Genomic DNA, 18,223 nt, shown 5'->3' on the forward strand with positions numbered 1-18,223 from the left:
TTACAAATAAAATCAAATATTTAAATATGGATCGGATAATTATCTATCCATATCTATATTTTTTTTTTGACGAATATGGATATGAATGCTGATGTTAGTCGGATACTCAAATATATGAAAATGGATTCGGATGGATATTATCCAGTCCACTCACCCCTAACATCACTTCCATTTAGACATGCATTCTTGTGCAGAAGGCCTCAGAGACATGTTAATATAGGGGTCATGGACCTTAGTGCTACTAGACTCATTTGGGCTACTCAAGCCATAAGATCCCAACAAGTATAGATTCCAACACTCCTCAAGTCCATATTCAAACGTATCTTGGATGAGCTTCTTTAAGAATTTTGTGATATCTGCTCAGAGAACTCCATATTAATAAAAAGTTTGAATAATTATGTCATTTCACTAAAACAAATGCTCACCAAAACCATACTTGAAAAGTGAGTTGGGATAGTCCTCCCTTTTTTTTCCCAAAAAAAAAACTGTTGTTTACCTAAAATATACTATTTTTATTCTTTAGCATTAAATCATTATTACTATGATGATTATTACAACAGCATGATAACAAAAAATAATAGGTAATAATGGAAAAATAACAATATTATTTTTCTAATCACTCTTCATCCGATATTTCTGTTGTAGTTAGGGGTTTTCTTAAAATAACCTATAAAATGTAAACTCGGCAAGCAGTGCCGACCTATATGAAGTTGTAACTACAAGTTACTTCCAGCTAAAGTAGGGACGTTTGCCGACTTCGTGGGGAAACGCTTCGCTTCGCCGCCGCAATTCCCAGCTCTCTCCCCGCTCCTCGCCTCGCCGGCCGGCGTTCGCCGCGCTCGTGGACGCCCTCCGGGTGGCGCCCAGCGACCCCGCCGCCTTACCAACCGGCAGCCCTTTTCCTCGAGCCCAGAACGGATCGTCGGGTTTGGGCGTCTCCGTTTGGCCGTCTCGAGACCTTCTTGGATCGTCCGGACCGAGGTAAGCCGCCTCCGATTCCAAATTTACCAAGAACTTAGTTCTAGAAAATTAAAGAAAAATTTGAAGAGAGACAGTCGAATACCTTGAGGGCTTCAAGAAGTCACGATAGAATCACTCGCTCAAAGAAATTTGTATAATTTCTTGAGCAACAGGGAAATTTTTATATTCAAATAATGAAGGATGAAAGGATCATAGGATCATTATTCTCTTTAGAAGATAGTGAATCCGGCACATCAAGAACGTTTCTTAGAAGCTATTGACGAGTCGAGGCACTTGCATCTTCCTAGGTTCAAGTAATTTCTCCATTCATCCTCTACCTAGGTTAAAGTAATTTCTCCATTCATCATCTACCTAGGTTAAAGCAATTTCTCCATTCATCATCTACCTAGGTTAAAGTAATTTCTCCATTCATCTACTTAGGTTCCGTCGTGATAGTTCGATCAGCTACTTGATTGAATAGGCTAGCACTGCTTAACATCTGCATAGATTTATAAAATAAATTATGGAAGCTAAATTTTCTATTTTAGAGTACTATAAGATCTTAACATTCTTCATGCTACTGTAGCTAATAAGCTAAATTGTAGCATTTTTAAATCGTCAGTCATTCAGGAATAATTCTCTTAAGTAATTTATTCTTTATAGTTATAGTGATTTATGTTGAAATTTTTTAACTCTTTGAACTTATTTACATGGAACTGATGAAAGTTTAGGTATGGTAGTTCATCTACTAAACATGATGCAATAACTAAATATGTTTATACGGATATTCATTTTCTTCCCTTTAACACCACGTGAAAGATAAGAAACACATATGAGGGAAAAGGTGACAGTTTTTATGTTAACAACTTATTAGTTGTTTGATAGTTTAGGTGATCCTCTAGCTGTCTGGTCCTTATCTCTAGAAGCCCGAGGGAGTTACTGTTCAATATCATCTAAGCACTTTGGTTGTTGTGGTTGCACGATGAAATTATTTTTAACCTTTTGCTTTGTTTTGTTTTGTTTTTTGTTTTTTTTTTTTTTTGCAATTTGCATTCCTTTTATGATCAGCAGTGACATGTACTTGCTTTTCAAGGATAGCTCTTGTAAACAACCGTTTTCTATGATCTTGAAATGTTAATTTTACATTTTATATCCATTGATAAAGAATATATGACTGCTAGAAACATAAAGATTACATGACTGCCAAAAACATGTCTCTTTTGGAGTGTTTCCCTTAATGAAACTTTCTATAAGCTCCTGAAAGTCTAGGGAAGGAAACCTAATGAAGTTTGAATAAAATTACAAAAATTTCTTTCTTCATAGGAAAAGTTTGGGAATGTTTTTCTTACAAATATAAGACAGTCAAGAAATCCTGAAATTTAATCCAGATCAATATTAATTAAATTTGAACTCTCAAAGGACCTAAAAAAATTCTTAAAAGACCAAGATAACCTCAAAGAAGCACTCCCCAAGTAATATGAAAAAAAACTCCAAAAAACAATCTGTAGTTGCTATGGTTCCTAATCAAGCTCGAAAACCCAGCTTCAATTTGGAGTGGCAATTGGGTGGGTGAAGACATATTCTGGTTAGCTCAACTTTGGCTCTAGTCAACAAAAAATTTGACTAGACCGAGTTAGTTCTGAATACTCATTAAAAACGACAACAAAGAGAAAAGCAAAAGGTGAAAGTAAGTTACAGAATTAGTGTCTCGGGATGCCAAACTGTTCCAAGTGTCGGGATATGGTGGTCTCGGTATGTTCCATCTAGAAAGGACCGAATGGCTTAATTTTGAAAGACCTAGGGTCCCAAATGCTTCCCTGTTCTCGGTCTCTCTCCAAGTTGGAATGGTACCGTGAGGATGGACCTTGATGAACTAGGTCCTCAATCCTTGACGCAAACTCATACCCAATCCACTCGAATTTCAGTTGATTCAAGTAAATTTGAAATAAAAGAACATTTTTTGTTTGTATTCAAAATTTCAAATATTTACTTATATACTATGTTGAAATTCCGCATATCATAAACAAAGAATTTCACGAGGACAATGAATTGTAAAACATGATTAGAAAGGGCGCTACCATCTACCGCACTTTTGTTATAGGAAAGGTTCCAGCATTTGCTATCGAGAATATAAGTCAAACACAAGATGATGACCTACCTCTTTATGTACCATTGAAATAGGTGCATTTCGTTCCCATTCTCCCCACTCATCCAAAATCAAATCAACTTCCTAGAGTTTCCATCAATAAGATGATGAGATAATGCCAGCAGGGAATTAACCTTAAAAGGAGAATCACAGATTTGGTAAAAAGGAGCAAAATAAAAGATCTTGGTAAGAGATTCTTACTAGCTCTCATGCCTTGAGACTCTTGATGTACTCTCTGATCATCATCTTCTTGGCCTCATCCTCAAATGCATTAGCTATTGCACAATTGAAAATTGGGGCTGGGGAGATTCTAAAAAAAAGATACAAGATCACCTCCTCTCCACCAAAAAAAAAAAAACCTAGATGGCCTCTTCTAGGTTTTATGACAGAGGGTGAGGTCAAGAAGAGAACCTTGATCTTGAAATAGAGCAAGAAATGGAGTTTGTTGAAAGCTTGCGGCCACAGAAAAGATAGCAAGAGGGGAAAATAAATAATAGATGTGGAAGGGAAAACTAGAGACTGGAGTGGACTGTGGGACCACAAGACTAGAGTAGGTGAGGAGGAGTGAACTGATTTCAGTTTTCACATCCTTCCAACCCCAACCTTCTCCAGGTGCCTAACCCAAACCCGACCCATGTCTTGGCTAGGTCATGTCCATTTCGATCCAAAATCAATCGGATCAACAACAGCTTGGCCCAAACCCTTTTCTGATGGCATATTCAGCTGGTTGGTGGGTCTGGATCAACTTTTGCAGGCCCTAGTTTCAATTTTCATTTCCACACATAATGATGAGTCTGGGTTTCTATAGTTGGCAGTTTCATAACTTCTTGCTTGTTTCAGCAGTTTATGTTAAAAATATAAAAAATAAAATAAATTAAAATTGGATATAAAACTTGGTGAGATTTTTTGGGCAAATATCTGGAATACATAATTAATGTGTAATGAATATTGGCCAAAACTTTGAAACTGGCCTAAATTTTAGATCGGTTCCCACTGAAATTGAAACATAGTGGTTTTTGAGTCTCCAAAAACTCCAACCATGTTCACTCCCCCAACAACAAAAGAAAAAGTAAAAAAAAGGGGAGAAAGAAGGAAAAAAGGGAACAAAGAAAAAGAAAAGAAATGCAATCAACTAAGCAACCAACAAAAATGTTGATAATTATTAACAAAACTATTATAGTGTAGGTCTTGAATAATTTTCTCTAAAAGCCGGAGATAACCAGTTCTAATTTTAGATTTGTCCTGTAGTTTTTGTTAGTGCAATGAAATTAAATATGTTTACAATCAGCAATTTTCAGGTATGCCTGTTTTAGGAACCTTAAATATGCACCGTGTTTAATGTGGGAGAACTTACTTGCCAGAATTTTCTATTCTAGCTATTAAATTTTACATGGGTGCAAATTGTCAATCCTTGTGTATCAATCATTCCATATTGGTCCATCCTAGTTCAATTCAAACTGGTACATGCCATTACAAGAACCTTGTATCTTTTGGTGATTTGATCTTATTTTGGTTTGTATTCAACTGTAAGGGCACCCGTAGAAAGCCTAATCTTCATATCAAGAACACTAATGCGTCACTCTACTATCAACTGAAAGTATAAATGTCATATTTCTATTCTTAACAAGAAAAATCAACCTAGTCCCTCAAAGAAAAAAAAAGAAAAATCAACCTATATTTTAATTGACTTTATTTAATCTATTTTGTTATTTTGATCATATACATTTATGCCTTAGTGTGATGGAATAACAAAATGGAACTTAAGCATAAGTCAAGCATAATAATCATTTAAACATGGAGATAGTGGCTAGAGATATTATTGTAAAGCCTGCAATTAAAAGCGAGTTGTTTAAAATGGCATAAGAAATACAATCAATAAGAAAATGAACATAATCTTTCAAAAAATGGTTTGGACATTTGAAGTGTAAACATGATACAAATTGTTAAGAGATGTGCATTGCAGTTTAAGAGGCTGTGGAAAGAGTTTGAAATGAGCAAAATGACTTGAATAGGAGCCTGAAGAGATTTCAAGTACTTGAAGCTTTGATAGGACTTGATGTCAAGAAAGGATCAATATAGTCAACTCCAAAAGAATAGATAAACGTTCATTTTCTCCATCATTAGATATAGGAGTATCAAATTATCATTTTTTAATTAAAACATGCACACATCCCCACATAGTTTATGCCATGAATGTTAAGTTTATTTCTGTTGTTAGTGTATAGACAGTTCTGTAATGTTCGATGCATATTAAGTAATTCAACATGATGCCATGCATCTACTGAATAGCAATGGGCATGGATATTAGGATTACTTGTGATGCTAGTTGGGTATACATTAACTAAAACTTTGCTTATTTACGTAAGACATGTCTATTCACGAGGTATAGTAATTAAAATCCGTCCAAGGGAAAAGATGGTTAGAGTAGTTAATCAAAGTGTGCTGTTGGTATATCTTTTAGAGTGAGAGCGAGCCAACTCTTATTTGAATTTGTTTACGTTATAATGTGTTATTTTTTATTGCATCATTTATGCAGATGCATTCTTACGACTCGATGATCTTTTGGATTGTCCGTTCACTTGTTTGCCTCCCATATATTTTCATTTTGTACCATGAATTTTGTAGTTTGTTATTTGCTCAAAAAAATGTTGTACAGTTGTAGTTTGTTAACTTTAACATTTGTTACGTGCCGGGACAGATGTTGACTACTGATTGCATTGCAACCTACTTGAGCATTGCACATGTCACATCAACACATATGAGGGTCTAAGGTAAGATGCTACTTGCTATATTTCTAATTAAGAACTGTTATTTTAATTCATTCAGAATATGTCGAAACACAAATGCAAAGAAGTTAGAAGTGGTCTAAGCATCAAAAGTATCATTGAAGTTTCATACCTACGTGTACCAGCTGCATAAACCACACAGTGGACCAGTTTTGCTTTGTGCCCATGCCTAGTTGGCATTGTACAGCATAGCAGATGTTCGGTGCTGGTTTTTAGTTAGAATGGGCAAAGCTCCCAGCATTTTGATCCTTGACATGTACCACTGACTCTGGATTTCCCAAGGATCAACTACTGTTAAATTCAGCTGTCCTTGATTAAACCAACTTGTGTTGGTAAACTTTCAAACTCTCTCTTGCATCATGTCTTGAACTTATGACGACTTCTCTATCATTGTTGAACTAAGTTTTTCAGGCAGTGAGTTTTCAAGAAATCATCTCTCTGTCTAAGACTGCACTACTATCCTCTTTTAGCTGATTATTCCAATTTTTTTTTGTTGTCAATTCAGAGGTTAGTCTCTGATTGTTGGTGCTACATGACCAATAAACCAAAGATTTGGTATGGGTTGCTGTATCCTACTCTCATGTGTGTTAGATAGCTATTCTAATTGAACATGTAGTGCTGCAATGTTTTGGCTTTGATCTATCTTCACTATTAGCTTTCAAATTTATCTCATAATCAAGAATAGTTTACTAGCAGATAATGATCCTAGAGTTTTTCCCCCTTTTCTTCAGCATCCAAATATATGCCTTAAATGATAATGGTTAATGGGATGGGATCTGTTGTTTCTTGCAGCTCTATGTAATTTTTGATGAATGTTAATCTTTGATTTATATTTTTTTTATATTTCGATCTGTATTTAGCTGTTTTCATGAAAATATCTAGATGAAATTGGTTGGGCTCTCTGCAATATTTTTCCCTAAAAAAGAGATGAAATGGAATTCGTATTCAGAGTAGTCCTACTGAATTTGGAAGCATGAAGGTGTAGATTGGAAAATCATTAGTAGGAGCATATTACTACTAATCACATATTCAAGTGCTGAAATTAGTTTGGAAAAGACTAGAAGTTAGACCTCTTTTTTTGTCATTGCAAAGTTTGGTGAATACTAAAATTGGCAAAAAGGACTTAAGGTAAAGAACTTTATAATAATTTAGTGGAAAATTTTATACATGTTGGCACAGGTTGCTCCTTATTTTTCGGTGGTTTGTGCTTGTAATGACTAAAGGTTTTGGGGGTTTCTGTGATACTGCACTTTGCAGTCAAATGTTAGGAAAGGAAAAGGAAGAAACCAGATCCACCTTGTATCGTTGGTGATACAAGTGCTGGAGTCGATTGTCCCTACCGTCAGGGAAGAGGTCTCTCGCTTTCTACATGTGGATGCACATACCTAGCAATTAGTGGTAAATTTCTTCAGATTAACATTGCCTTATGCTCGTTAAACTTTCTTTATTATCCACTTCTCATGTGTATGACTGGACATTCACAGGCTGGACAGATTGTTTTCAGGTTATGCTTCCAAAAGCAGAGTGCAAAAGGGTGACACCCACTTTTCACATGTTGCTACATTGATGTCTGCACTGAAAATACTTGTGATGTTAGTTATGCGACAAATCTGTACTCTTCCCAGATGCAAGTTATGTAGTAAAAGTGGACTTGGTATTGTAACCCATGCTTTGGAACAGTGGAATGCAGAGATATAATGGGTTTTCACTATATGAAGATCAATGGCGAACCATCGTGGCATCACGAAGAGAAGTAACAATATTTCGTAATGTATCTAGTCCTAGAGATACTGATTTGGATCATCTTTATTTCTTTTTTTTTTATAACAATTACTGATTGGATCATCTTGTCTCTGCTTTCTTCTACTTTATGCAAATAGTCATTCAACTGAACTGTGATTTCTGCCATATGTCATTTTGTTTTAGCTACTACAATGGATGGCGATCAATGTCTTTCAATTGCAGATGCCAATTGTCAAGTGCCTTCAACTCGGTCCCAATTTGAACCTCAGATTGGATGGTAAAGGCTTGATGCCAGCTGTTTTTTGTCAGCTGTTCCATATCAATATCCATATAGATACAGATGACTCCATTATTGTTAACTTGTAAGCTTCTGTATGACCTTTAAGCTTTGCAAGCTATATTTCAACGCTGTGCAGAAAATTTTCTGTAAATTGTATAATGTGGAATCTAATCATGCAGTGACTCTAAATTGTAGGTCATTAATGTTTGTTTTGTATCAGAACAGATTAGTGGGGGTGTTGGGGTATTGGAGTCTGTAATGAGGAGAGCCTCCTGTTCTGTTTCCTTGTTGACCAGCAAGTTGACTGTCGAATGAGCTCATTTTCATCATCTTGAAGGTACGTAAGATTTGAAGGCGAGGTTTGTCCGGGAGAGTGCTCAGGAGCTCAACAGAGACTATGAGCTTGTGACCTCCATAGTGTAAGGGATTGCAGAAGGGTTCTCGCAGAAACCATAAATCTCATGGTAGCCTCATTCCACCTCCGCCAATGTTTTAGGGCTTAAACAGCGAGGAACCAGACACAGCTCTCCTGATTATCTCAAAGATCCAGCAGGTTTGACGAACATGTCAAAACCCTGAAAGAACTCTCTAATGGAGGCGACGAGCCTACCACCATCTCTGATTGGCTATGGTGTCACCAGCAAGAGGAGTGACAGGCATGGATAACACTGCAAGAAAGTAGTTGGAAGCAAGCGATCTTGGCTCCCAATCATAGTTGGTGAGGATGAGCTGGAGCCCCATTGCTACCTGTGGCTCCTTCCATTCCAAGGTTTGTATGTTCCGGCTGCTGCTTTGCCGGCTTCACAAGTAACATAAATAATTTTTCCTCGCCACATCCCATGCAAGTTGTAGTTATAAATATCCATCAAGTTATTTACCCAAGAAAAGCTCCTGCCAGCTTGACCTTGTAAGTCCAGGACTTATGACTAATCTATTGCTTTAGTAGGGATTATAGACAAATTTCTAGGCATAATCCATGTGAAGGAAAGTTATTGAATCTTGAAATTTAGAAAGTTATAAAAGCCTGTTTGGGAGCTTCCATCTGGGCGATAGCCTAGGGATGGAGCAAAGGGGAGCGGGGGGGGGGGGGAGGAAGATCTCATGGTCTCATGGGCAAGATTTAAAAAAAAAAACAAAAGTCTTTTTTTTTTCTTTGAATCATAGTGAGAGTGGGGCACTAATCTCTTCATACTTCCTCACACTCCCTCTTTCCTTTCACCCAGTGCTCCAATCCCAGCCTATCTCGCCGGATTTTAGCCAATCGAACCCTATCACTTTTTGAGGCTGAAAATTTATAGGTAATTTAATATTCAAATGAGAATATATATATATATATATATATATATATATATATATATATATATATATATATATATATATATATATATATACGGATAATTTTGGATTTTCCCGTAGAGAATATAAGAACGTAGTCGGCATATGCTCTGCCGACTTGTTCTGGAGTTTTTATATCCGGGATTCGTGCATAGTTTTCGACAACGTTATTGATGAAATTGGCTATCTTGCCGACTTTGTATGAGCCCTGCAAATTATCTCCAACACCATTACAGAACGTTCAAAAGGGCTCTCTCTGCGCGCCCGCCGGCGATGGCCACGTTCACGGCCGCATTCGCGCTGCCTCCAGGCGATTCCGCCGCCGCACGTGGCGGCAACCCTTTTCATCGAAAGGAGAACGGTTCGTCGCGTTTGGGTGTCTCGAGACCCTCCTGGATCGTCCGGACCGAGGTAAGCTCACCCCTCCAACACCCCAACCCCAACCCCCCTCCCCCAAATCTCTCCTCCTCGTTAGAATAATTCCGCCTTTTTATAGTGTTCGCCTATCGAAACGACGAAGGAGCTCGAAAAAGACATGGAGATAGGCATGGCTTAAGAGTTTATTTTGGAGCCAGTGTACCTCCAATTTGAAAACTTTGGGGGGGTTCAAGATCTTAGTAAAACCACTAGCTCAAAGAAATTTGGACATTTTTTGGGCAAAGCGGAAAATTTTATACTGATAAATTGTTTTAAAACAATAATCTTAGAGTTCTTGTTTTCTTTAGAAGATAAACCATCCGACACATCAAGATCGTTTCTTGGAAGCTATTCTACTGGATGCATTTGGCTCGAGAGCAAATCTAAAGGCCTTAATCTGCTTTTGGTAGCCTTTATGCGGCCATGTGGAAGTAATTTTCCTGCATGGTAGTTTCTGTAGCTACTTGATTGAATAGGCTAGGGCACGCTTGGCATCTGATTAGATGTCTACATGACTACAATGAATTATCTAATTATGTCGTTTGATAGTTTACATCATTATTAATTTCTTTAGCTGGCTTGCTGTGAAGATATTCTGCCTTAGTATTAGAGCATAGCTTTCTTCATATGATTATAGGTAATTAGTTAACTGTGCAGCACAAGTAGATCAGCATGTCTTCCAGGAATCATTCTCTTAAAAAATTCTACATTTTTAATAGTTATAACTTCTTTTAGAATTTTGGGACTTTTTGAACCATTTGTGTGGAAGTAAGAAAAGTCCAGCTTTAACAATTCTTATTACTGAATATGATGCAATAATCAAAGATTCTTATAACAATACTTATTTATTTATCCTCTAGCATCGCATGAAAGGTACACATACATTATAGTTAATAATTTATCAGTTGTTTTGTAGTTAGGTGATCCCTAGCTGCCTGGTCCTTCTGTCCACAAGTGAATGAGTCACCTTCTAATATCATCTGAGCACTTTGACAACCGTGGCTATATTATGCATGACATTTGGAACGTTTTGTTCCTTGTATTCCTGTTCCTTATTGTGACATGTGATATTGTTATTTGAGGATAACACTTGTGACCAATCATTTGCTGTGATATTGAACGTTAACTTACATTTTACTGATTGAGAAAGAAAATGTGACTGCTAAGAAGCATAATGTCAAAAAAAAATATTACTGACAGAAACATATTTTTTGAGGGTTTTGACTTAATAAAACTTCCTTAATTCCTTAAATTTAGAGAAGGACACCTAATGTGAAGCTCCAACAATAATACAGAATGTCTAATTTCTTTGTAGGAGAGGTTTAAGCATGTTTTCTGTGCAAATGAAGGCAGTCTAGAAGTCCTGTAATTTAATCCAAATCAACAAGTATCAAATTCTAATGCTCTTTAGAGCTAAATGAATTCCCAATAATACCATGATAACCTCCATAAAGCAATACCCAAGCAAGTGTAATATCAAAAACCATCCTCAATTGCTACCATTCAGTTCCTAATCAAGTTTTGAAGTCAGTTTAAATTTTGGTTTCAGCTAAGACATGATGATTATGGTTTCAAAAGTTCCACTGTTCTATTGGTTTCTTGCTCATGTTTCAGCAAGTTTAATTGAAAATTATTGAAAAATAAAAAGAAAGAAGTTTTAAAATGGATATGAAAGCTCGCTTACATTTGAAAAAATGAAGGAAACACAGATACTTAGAATAAACAACTTATGTATACAATGAATCTAGCCCCATAATTTAATTTGGCCAAAATTCTGAAATCTGACTAAATTTTAGATGGTTCCAATTGAGATTGAAACATTGTAGTTTTTTAGTTTTCAATAGAATTCCAAACATATTCCTACTGTATTCGCTGCTGCAACACCACCCCCCTCCCCAACCCCTACGCACACATCAAAAGAGAAAAAACACAGCTTGCCCAACAAAAGCATAGTTTTTAAATAATTTTTCCTAAGAGCCAAAGGTCCCTGGGTCCAATTTTAGGCTTGTTCTATAATGATTAAAATTGATTAGTTTTAGATGGTCTTTTTTGGGAACCTTAGTTATGCATTAGGGTTTAAAGTGAAATCATGTCCTACCCTGTCTTGTGTGACATGAGTCATCTTAGCTGGATAAAGAAATGATATAATGGTGCAAAACTGCAAGCTGTAATCTCACCAGTCTGAGCCGGGTGACATGACTCCATCCTGTTGTAATACAGACTGGTAATACCCAAAACAGCTCCTTGTATCTTTGGCCATTTTATTTTATTTTGGTTTCTATTGAAGGGCTCACCTCAGAAGATTAATCTTCAAATCGAGAACATCAGTGATGTGAACCCATCACTCTACTACCACAAGAAAGCCTAAAAATCATCTTCCAAAATCAATTTATTGTTCTGATCAGTTACAAATATGCCTTAATTTGATGGAATAATCAAAGGGAACATAAGAGATATTTATTATAAAGCATACAATTAACTCTCAACGGTCCAGGTAGCTGGGGAGCTTCCTTCAATGGGGTCAATCAATCATCTACCTTATCCCTGTTTCTTGGCTCCTCCACAACCAAGAAAATTGAAAATCAATTTCAATGGGTCACTGGAAGCTGATGGTGAGGCTGGAGTACTCAGGAAACATGAAGGTGGAATCTTGGCTTCTGGTGTTTCACCTGTGCCAGAAAATATTTTGCCCATTCGGGAACTTCAGAGGCTGCGTGGGAGGAAATTCGACTGGCCCATAATCTCCTCAACACCAATGCGATTTTGCTTGAAGAGACTCATGCACCATCACTAACTGGAATCAAGGAAAAGGGGACTGCCATCGCCCATTGCTGCCTGCTATTCTTTCCTCTTTTGTAAAGTTTTCCATCTTCTCTACTTCTCATTATCTATAGAGAAGGGAATCAAGTTGCTGATCTGTTGTCCAAAATTGGCCGCGGGTGGCAGAATGCTACTATTGGGTTGTTGGAGTTTCTCTCCTCTATTGCTCAAATTGCTAATGCTGATGCTGTTAGCTATATTTGCTTAAGAACTTAATGGACTTAGGCCCTTGTACCGACTAAAAAAGGAGGTTAGTAGTTTTAGAGGGTGCCAATTGGCTGGGTCAGTAATGTCTCTTATATGGATGCAAGGGAGATGGGTTTGATCCAGCCTTCACACCCTCCAGTCCGTGCGCCCGCCTGCGCCCGCCCAACGGCGCGCGCACCAGCCCGCACATGGACCTCCGCGCGTACTCAACCGGCAGCGCGCGATCCCTTGCGCACACCAGCCAGCGCGCGGCCCTCCGCGCGCAGCCCAGCCTGCGCGCAGCCAACCGCGCGCGCACCCGCAGCAGCGGCACACGCGCGGCCATCCGCGCGCACCCCTGCCAGCGCGCAGTCCACTGCGCGCGCACCAGCAGCGCGCGGCCAACAGCGCGCGCCCACAGCCTGTGCGCAGCCCACCGCGCGCACAGCAGCAGCGCGCGGCTCTGCGCACGCCCGACAGCAGCACGCGCCCCTGCACGCGCCCATCCAGCCGTGCGCGCTGAGCATGCGGTGGCCATGGGGGCGCGCAGTGGCCTGCGCGTGCCATGGATGGGCTGGGCGCGCGGTTGGCCGCGCGCTGCTGCAGAGGGCGCCAAACCTTGCGCAGGCGTTGCGCGTGGCCTGCGCGGGGCTGCGCCGTTGGTTGGCTTGGTCGGCCAACGCTTGGATTGGCCTCCAAGCAATGAATCTGTCCCGGGCATTGGTCTTGGCCGAGGTTGGCCTCGGCCAAACTAGCATTGTCTTGGCTTTGAGCGAGGTTGGCCTCGCTTGACCCGGCTGAAATTTGACTGGGCGGAGCGGGGTTTGTAACATTCCCCCTCCCTTGGAAACGACCCTTGTCCTCAAGGGTCGAGCATGACTGCGGCTGAAGTGGATCTTCAATAACTCCTCTGTTGCAAGATGCTGTCCACTGCTTCTTCTGGCCGCCGATGGCAAACTCCATGATCATGGCTTCATAATTGGTACTGACTCTGCCCAATCTACGAAGCCATGGATGACCAAGGATGATATCAAGGCTCACTAGCTGAAGAACATGCAAATCAACCTTGATTTGTACTCCTTGGACATTGAGGTGCACCTCCTTGATGATGTTGCTGCACATAATCTTCTCCCCACTTGCCACTTTAACTTCTAATGGCTCAATGGGTATACTCCGTAGTCCCAATTTCTGTTGAATCACTGAACTAATGAAGTTATGGGAATAGGTGTTGTCAACAAGAAGTAGTACCTCGTATCTGTCGATCCAAGCCGTGAGTTGCATAGTAGTTGGTCGCTGAATATTGTTCACCGCCCGTGTGGCTATCTTGGCATCCTCCTGGCTATGGATTGGCTCAATGTGGCTTGAAGAATCTGGGAGAATTCCGCTGCTCTTTGGTGGTGCCACCAACTTCGCAGTTGCAGAATTTTCTGCACTAAATTCTGCAGCAGGGGTGTCTTCCTTTTGCAACTGTAGATCCATTGTAGAATCACCTGGTTCCTTGGCTGCATTGGCTGAGGCTTCTGTTGCAATAACCGAGGTTGACCTGCCTTCGGTTGCTGGAGTTTCTGAGGTCAAAGACTCCTCAGCATCTTCACTTACAATGGGCGCAGAAGCTGAAATTTCTGCGCTCATGTGGGCAGAATTTTCGGGTTGAACAACGGCTGATTGGTTGTTCTCCCGAAAGGTGATGGCTTGACTGGATTCTTCAACAGATAGTTCTTCATCTCGGGTTGTGGTTGGAGTGAAAACAGCAACCTTTTCTTTTGATTTTGCTGCGTGAGCTGCAGTCAAAATCTTCATGTAACCATGTGCTGAATCTGAAATTTCAGCAACATGTTCTTCGGGCTTTTCGTTGCTGCTGTCAACATGGGTTTGGCCGGATGAACATTTGTGGCCTATCCTCCACATGGCGCTGCACTTGAAACACAAACCCCTTTTGGTGTAGTCCTGCCACTTTTCATTATTCAGCTTCTTGGCCGCAGGTGGCTGCGGTTTGGATATGCTTGCAGAATTTTCAGAGATGGCTGAAATCGCTATGGTTGCTGGAACAGGATCCTTGGCCTTGCTGCTGTGGGTGGCTGCTGCCGCCTCCTTGCCCATGGATGATGCTTGGGATTGCAAAGGCCTGCTGCCATTGCTGCAGCTTGTTTCCACTGTTGCAGCGCCGGATGATTGGTCCTCTCTCGGGCTTGCCGCTGCAGAGCTTTGAACACCTTTTGATTGCTGACTTTGGCTGAAGTTTGCTGCTGGAGTTTTGGTTACAGCCCCATGGTCTGTGGCAGCCATTTTTGACACGCCATGGCTAGTCTTGGCTGTGCTTATATAGTTGCAGAATTTTTCAGCGGCTCCACAGAAATCTGGGTGGTCAATGTTGGGACTCCTTGGTCTCTTTTCTTGAAGCCGTGATCTCCCAAAATCCCTTTCACCATGGTCATCAGCAAACAACCCTTTCCTCCTCCCATCCATGTGTTCTCTCCGGCCTTCAAGCCTTCGAGTATGGAAGGGCTCATCTTCGGATTCGGTACCTTCATCATAGTACCTCTTATACCTCCTTTCTTCTCCAACACTTCGGCCCTCTAATCTTCTCCTTCTACTCATATTCTCCCTCATATTTTTTTCTGCCATTCGCCTCTCTAGCCTCTCTATGTTTTCATTAGCTTCTCTTTTCATGGCGGTCAAAGAGGTTACCAAATGTCCAAGCATCCTTTTAACTTTGGCGTTGTTGTTTTCAAAGTTTTCAAGGAGACATGAACCAATGTCCGACTCCATGAAATCCTTTTCTCTTTTTCCAAAACAAAAACCAATCCTCCTGTGGTCGTCACCCAAAGGATGAGCCGACCCTCCTTAGGATTACACTCACAAAATCTCCCTTACAATTGGCCGGGTTGGTTAATACTACCCTTTGAGTCTCCCCTTGACTCTATGGTAGATCCACAAAGAAAAGAATTTTATCTTTAGAACAGAAAATCCTTCTCTTAGAAACTTTCACAAACACCTTGTTGCAGAAATTTTTCTGCAACACAGAAACTTCTCCAATCAGTCCCCAAACCTCCTGCGGTTGTCACCCAATGGATGAACCAACCCACCTGATGTGTACACCACTCAATCAGCCTCCGACAGGGGTTTCACAAGGATGAAAAACAGAAAATTAAATCTCCCAATCGAATACAAGTTCAAGCCCAATATAAGATGCAGAATTTTTATGAACTTCAAACTAAGATATATGGGCTGCAGAAATTTTAATCTCCTTCGGACTAACCAATATGGGTTTCAGAAAGTTAAAACAGCAATGGATCAAATATATTTAACACCCAACTCCAATCTTCCAATACTCCAATTCAGATCTGAAAATTTCTGCAGGATCCTCAAACATATATGTATTGCAGAATTTCAGATCAAGGATATATGGTTGCAGAATTTTTTTTTTTAAAACAACTCCAGATCCTAATATGCTCCAAAAAAAAAATCTATTCCCCAAACACCAAAAATCAGATCTGGAATTTTCTGCAGATGAGAACATTACCTCCTTGAAAAGATCTCTTAACGAAATCTTGAAGTAGAGTCTTCGACGGAGCTTCTCTAGGAACTTCTCCCGACGAATCTCTCAATGAAAGCACCAATGTTGGGAACCCCGCTCGGCCGACGGCTTCCCACCAAACTAACCCGCTGATCGCAAGCTTTTTGCCTTGCTTAGAACTTCTTCTTTGGCCGATTGTAGGTAACGCCGGTGGAAATAACTCAATGAAGGGGATCAACAATGAAAGCAACTTGATTTGTATTCCACTAACTTGAAGAACAACGAAGAACAACGAGGAACAAATAATAAAGAAAGCAAAGAAATCTAGAAAGAGATTGAAGAGATCCCTTCCTAGCCCAATCTAGTGGAGATTGATGTATCAACCACTAGCCCAAGTCCTAGAACAAAGATCTAAGGACCGAAATCCATTGAAGGCCTAACCCCTCGATGGTCCCAAGCCTTGCGGCCGACTCTCTCACAAGAGAAAAGAAGAAGAAACACTTTGATCATTCCATGCCTACAAAGGGCCTTAAGGGCTCCTTTATATAGGCCTAATGCCTTGGCTTATTCTTGGAATGAATTCGAAATTCAGAACTATTCTAAATCAGCCACAAGGAGATCCAATTCGAATTTGAACTCCTTTGGCCATGTGCTGAATTCTGCTAGGAACTTGGACGCTCGGGATGCATTGCTCGGTTGACTGGATCGTATGTTCCGTGCGAGTGCTGCCAAGTGTCCGCGGTTTGGCTGATTTGGTATCACTTGATGGCTGGCTGTTGGTTGCTCCCGGAATGGCCTGGACGCGGATCCTGGTTGGCCGGGACGCGTGTCCTGGTTGGCCGGGACGCGGATCCAGCATTCTTCCTCCCGTGGATCGCTGACTTGTCCTCTTGTCCTCCTTCTATCTTGCGGCCTGATGCATCTTGGCCGCCCATACACTTGCTTGCTGGTTTGCTATGGAAGAGTCCATGGACTCCTCGCATTTTACATGTGCTCTTTCCTCCTTTGGGCCCTCGTTTGAATCCGTGCCATGTGGCTGCTGCTTTTGGCTGCGCACTGCCTTTGGGGGACTCCTTTCCTTGTTTGCACCCGTGCGCTGATGGACGCCACATGTCCCTTGGCCACGCGCTAGGCTGGGCTGACCGTGGCTTTCCTTGTTTGGCCTTGCGCGCGGATGGTTGCCACTTGTCCCCGTGTTGTGCTCTTGGCCGGGCTGACCGTGGCTTGCCTTGTTTGGCTCTCGGGCGCGCGCGTGCCATTGGGTCTGATGTGCGTGGGCTCGATTGGCTGCAAGTGTCCTTGGTTAGGCTCGACCCATGCGCTGGCTCTGGACTTGTTTGGATTCGCTGCGCTTGGTCTGGATGCAATCTTGGCTGCGTTTTGCACTTGCTGTGTCTTCGGTGCACTCGGCTGAATGGGCGCGCGCAGGGGCGCGCGCTGCTGGGCGTGTGCGCGCAGGGGCGCGCACGGCGGAATGGGCGCGCGCAGGGGCGCGCTGTTAGCCACCTCAGCCCGCCGAGCCAAATTTCTGCAAGTTTGGCCGAGGCCAACCTCGGCCAAGAGCAACGCCCGGGCCAAATCCACTGCTTGGAAGTCTGCCCAAGCAGTGGCCTGCATCTTCAGCCTTCGGCGCAGCCCCGCGCAGGCCATTCCCAGCGCCCGCGCGAGGTTCTGCGCCCACTACAGCAGCGCCAGCCCGCGCGCCCGGCCGCACGCAAGCCAGTGTTGGAGGGCGTCTCTCGGCCCCGAGCCGCCACACCAAGCCTTGCACGATCGCCTCCTTGCGGATGTCGTAGAGTTGTAAGAAACGGGCCGATCGGGTAACGCCGTGATGGTTCGAGCTTGCGCCGCGGTGTGCCAAACTCTTAAGTGACCGTGGGAACCAAGGCAAGGGGAGGGTCTACTGGTTGCAGCTTGACCCGACTCTTGACTTGAGAAGAAAACAATCAACGCAAGAAGATATGTGGAGATATAGGTAGAGGAACGCTTGATTGTTTCTATTTCCCAAAATGAAGCTTACACAAAATATCTAG

The 18,223-nt window shown here is 41.4% G+C and overlaps 2 protein-coding genes across 11 annotated transcripts in view; one reads left to right on the forward strand and one right to left on the reverse strand.

Moving 5' to 3' along the window:
• Positions 1 to 729: 729 nt before the first annotated feature.
• The window catches only part of ENA (DnaJ/Hsp40 cysteine-rich domain superfamily protein), a 46,885-nt gene continuing 29,391 nt past the window's right edge, over positions 730 to 18,223 (forward strand). For 3 of the 10 annotated variants that reach the window (XR_016399955.1, XR_016399956.1, XM_089929746.1), the window contains exon 1: positions 9,373 to 9,661. Coding sequence is in view for 8 of the 10 variants with exons in the window: in XM_089929746.1 (XP_089785872.1) it covers positions 9,424 to 9,661 (238 nt within the window). In the remaining 2 variants the exon portion in view is untranslated. Of the gene's footprint in view, positions 982 to 5,804; positions 5,878 to 7,149; positions 7,291 to 7,376; positions 8,685 to 9,368; positions 9,662 to 18,223 lie in introns of those variants that run through there. The other 7 variants (XM_089929747.1, XM_089929749.1, XM_089929748.1 and 4 more) reach the window with 7 other exon arrangements.
• On the reverse strand, positions 12,445 to 16,133 carry LOC149768132 (uncharacterized). The gene is made up of 2 exons (XM_089929352.1): positions 13,505 to 16,133; positions 12,445 to 12,555 (listed from the first exon to the last, which is right to left on the reverse strand). Exons 1-2 carry the CDS (start codon positions 15,440 to 15,442, stop codon positions 12,445 to 12,447), a joined length of 2,049 nt encoding a protein of 682 aa, XP_089785478.1. The 5' UTR covers positions 15,443 to 16,133.

The sequence above is a fragment of the Phoenix dactylifera genome, chromosome 3 (genome assembly GCF_051530095.1).
Source record: "Phoenix dactylifera cultivar Ajwa chromosome 3, Ajwa_hap1_PhDact_Kaust_v1.1, whole genome shotgun sequence".
Taxonomy (NCBI): Eukaryota; Viridiplantae; Streptophyta; class Magnoliopsida; order Arecales; family Arecaceae; genus Phoenix; species Phoenix dactylifera.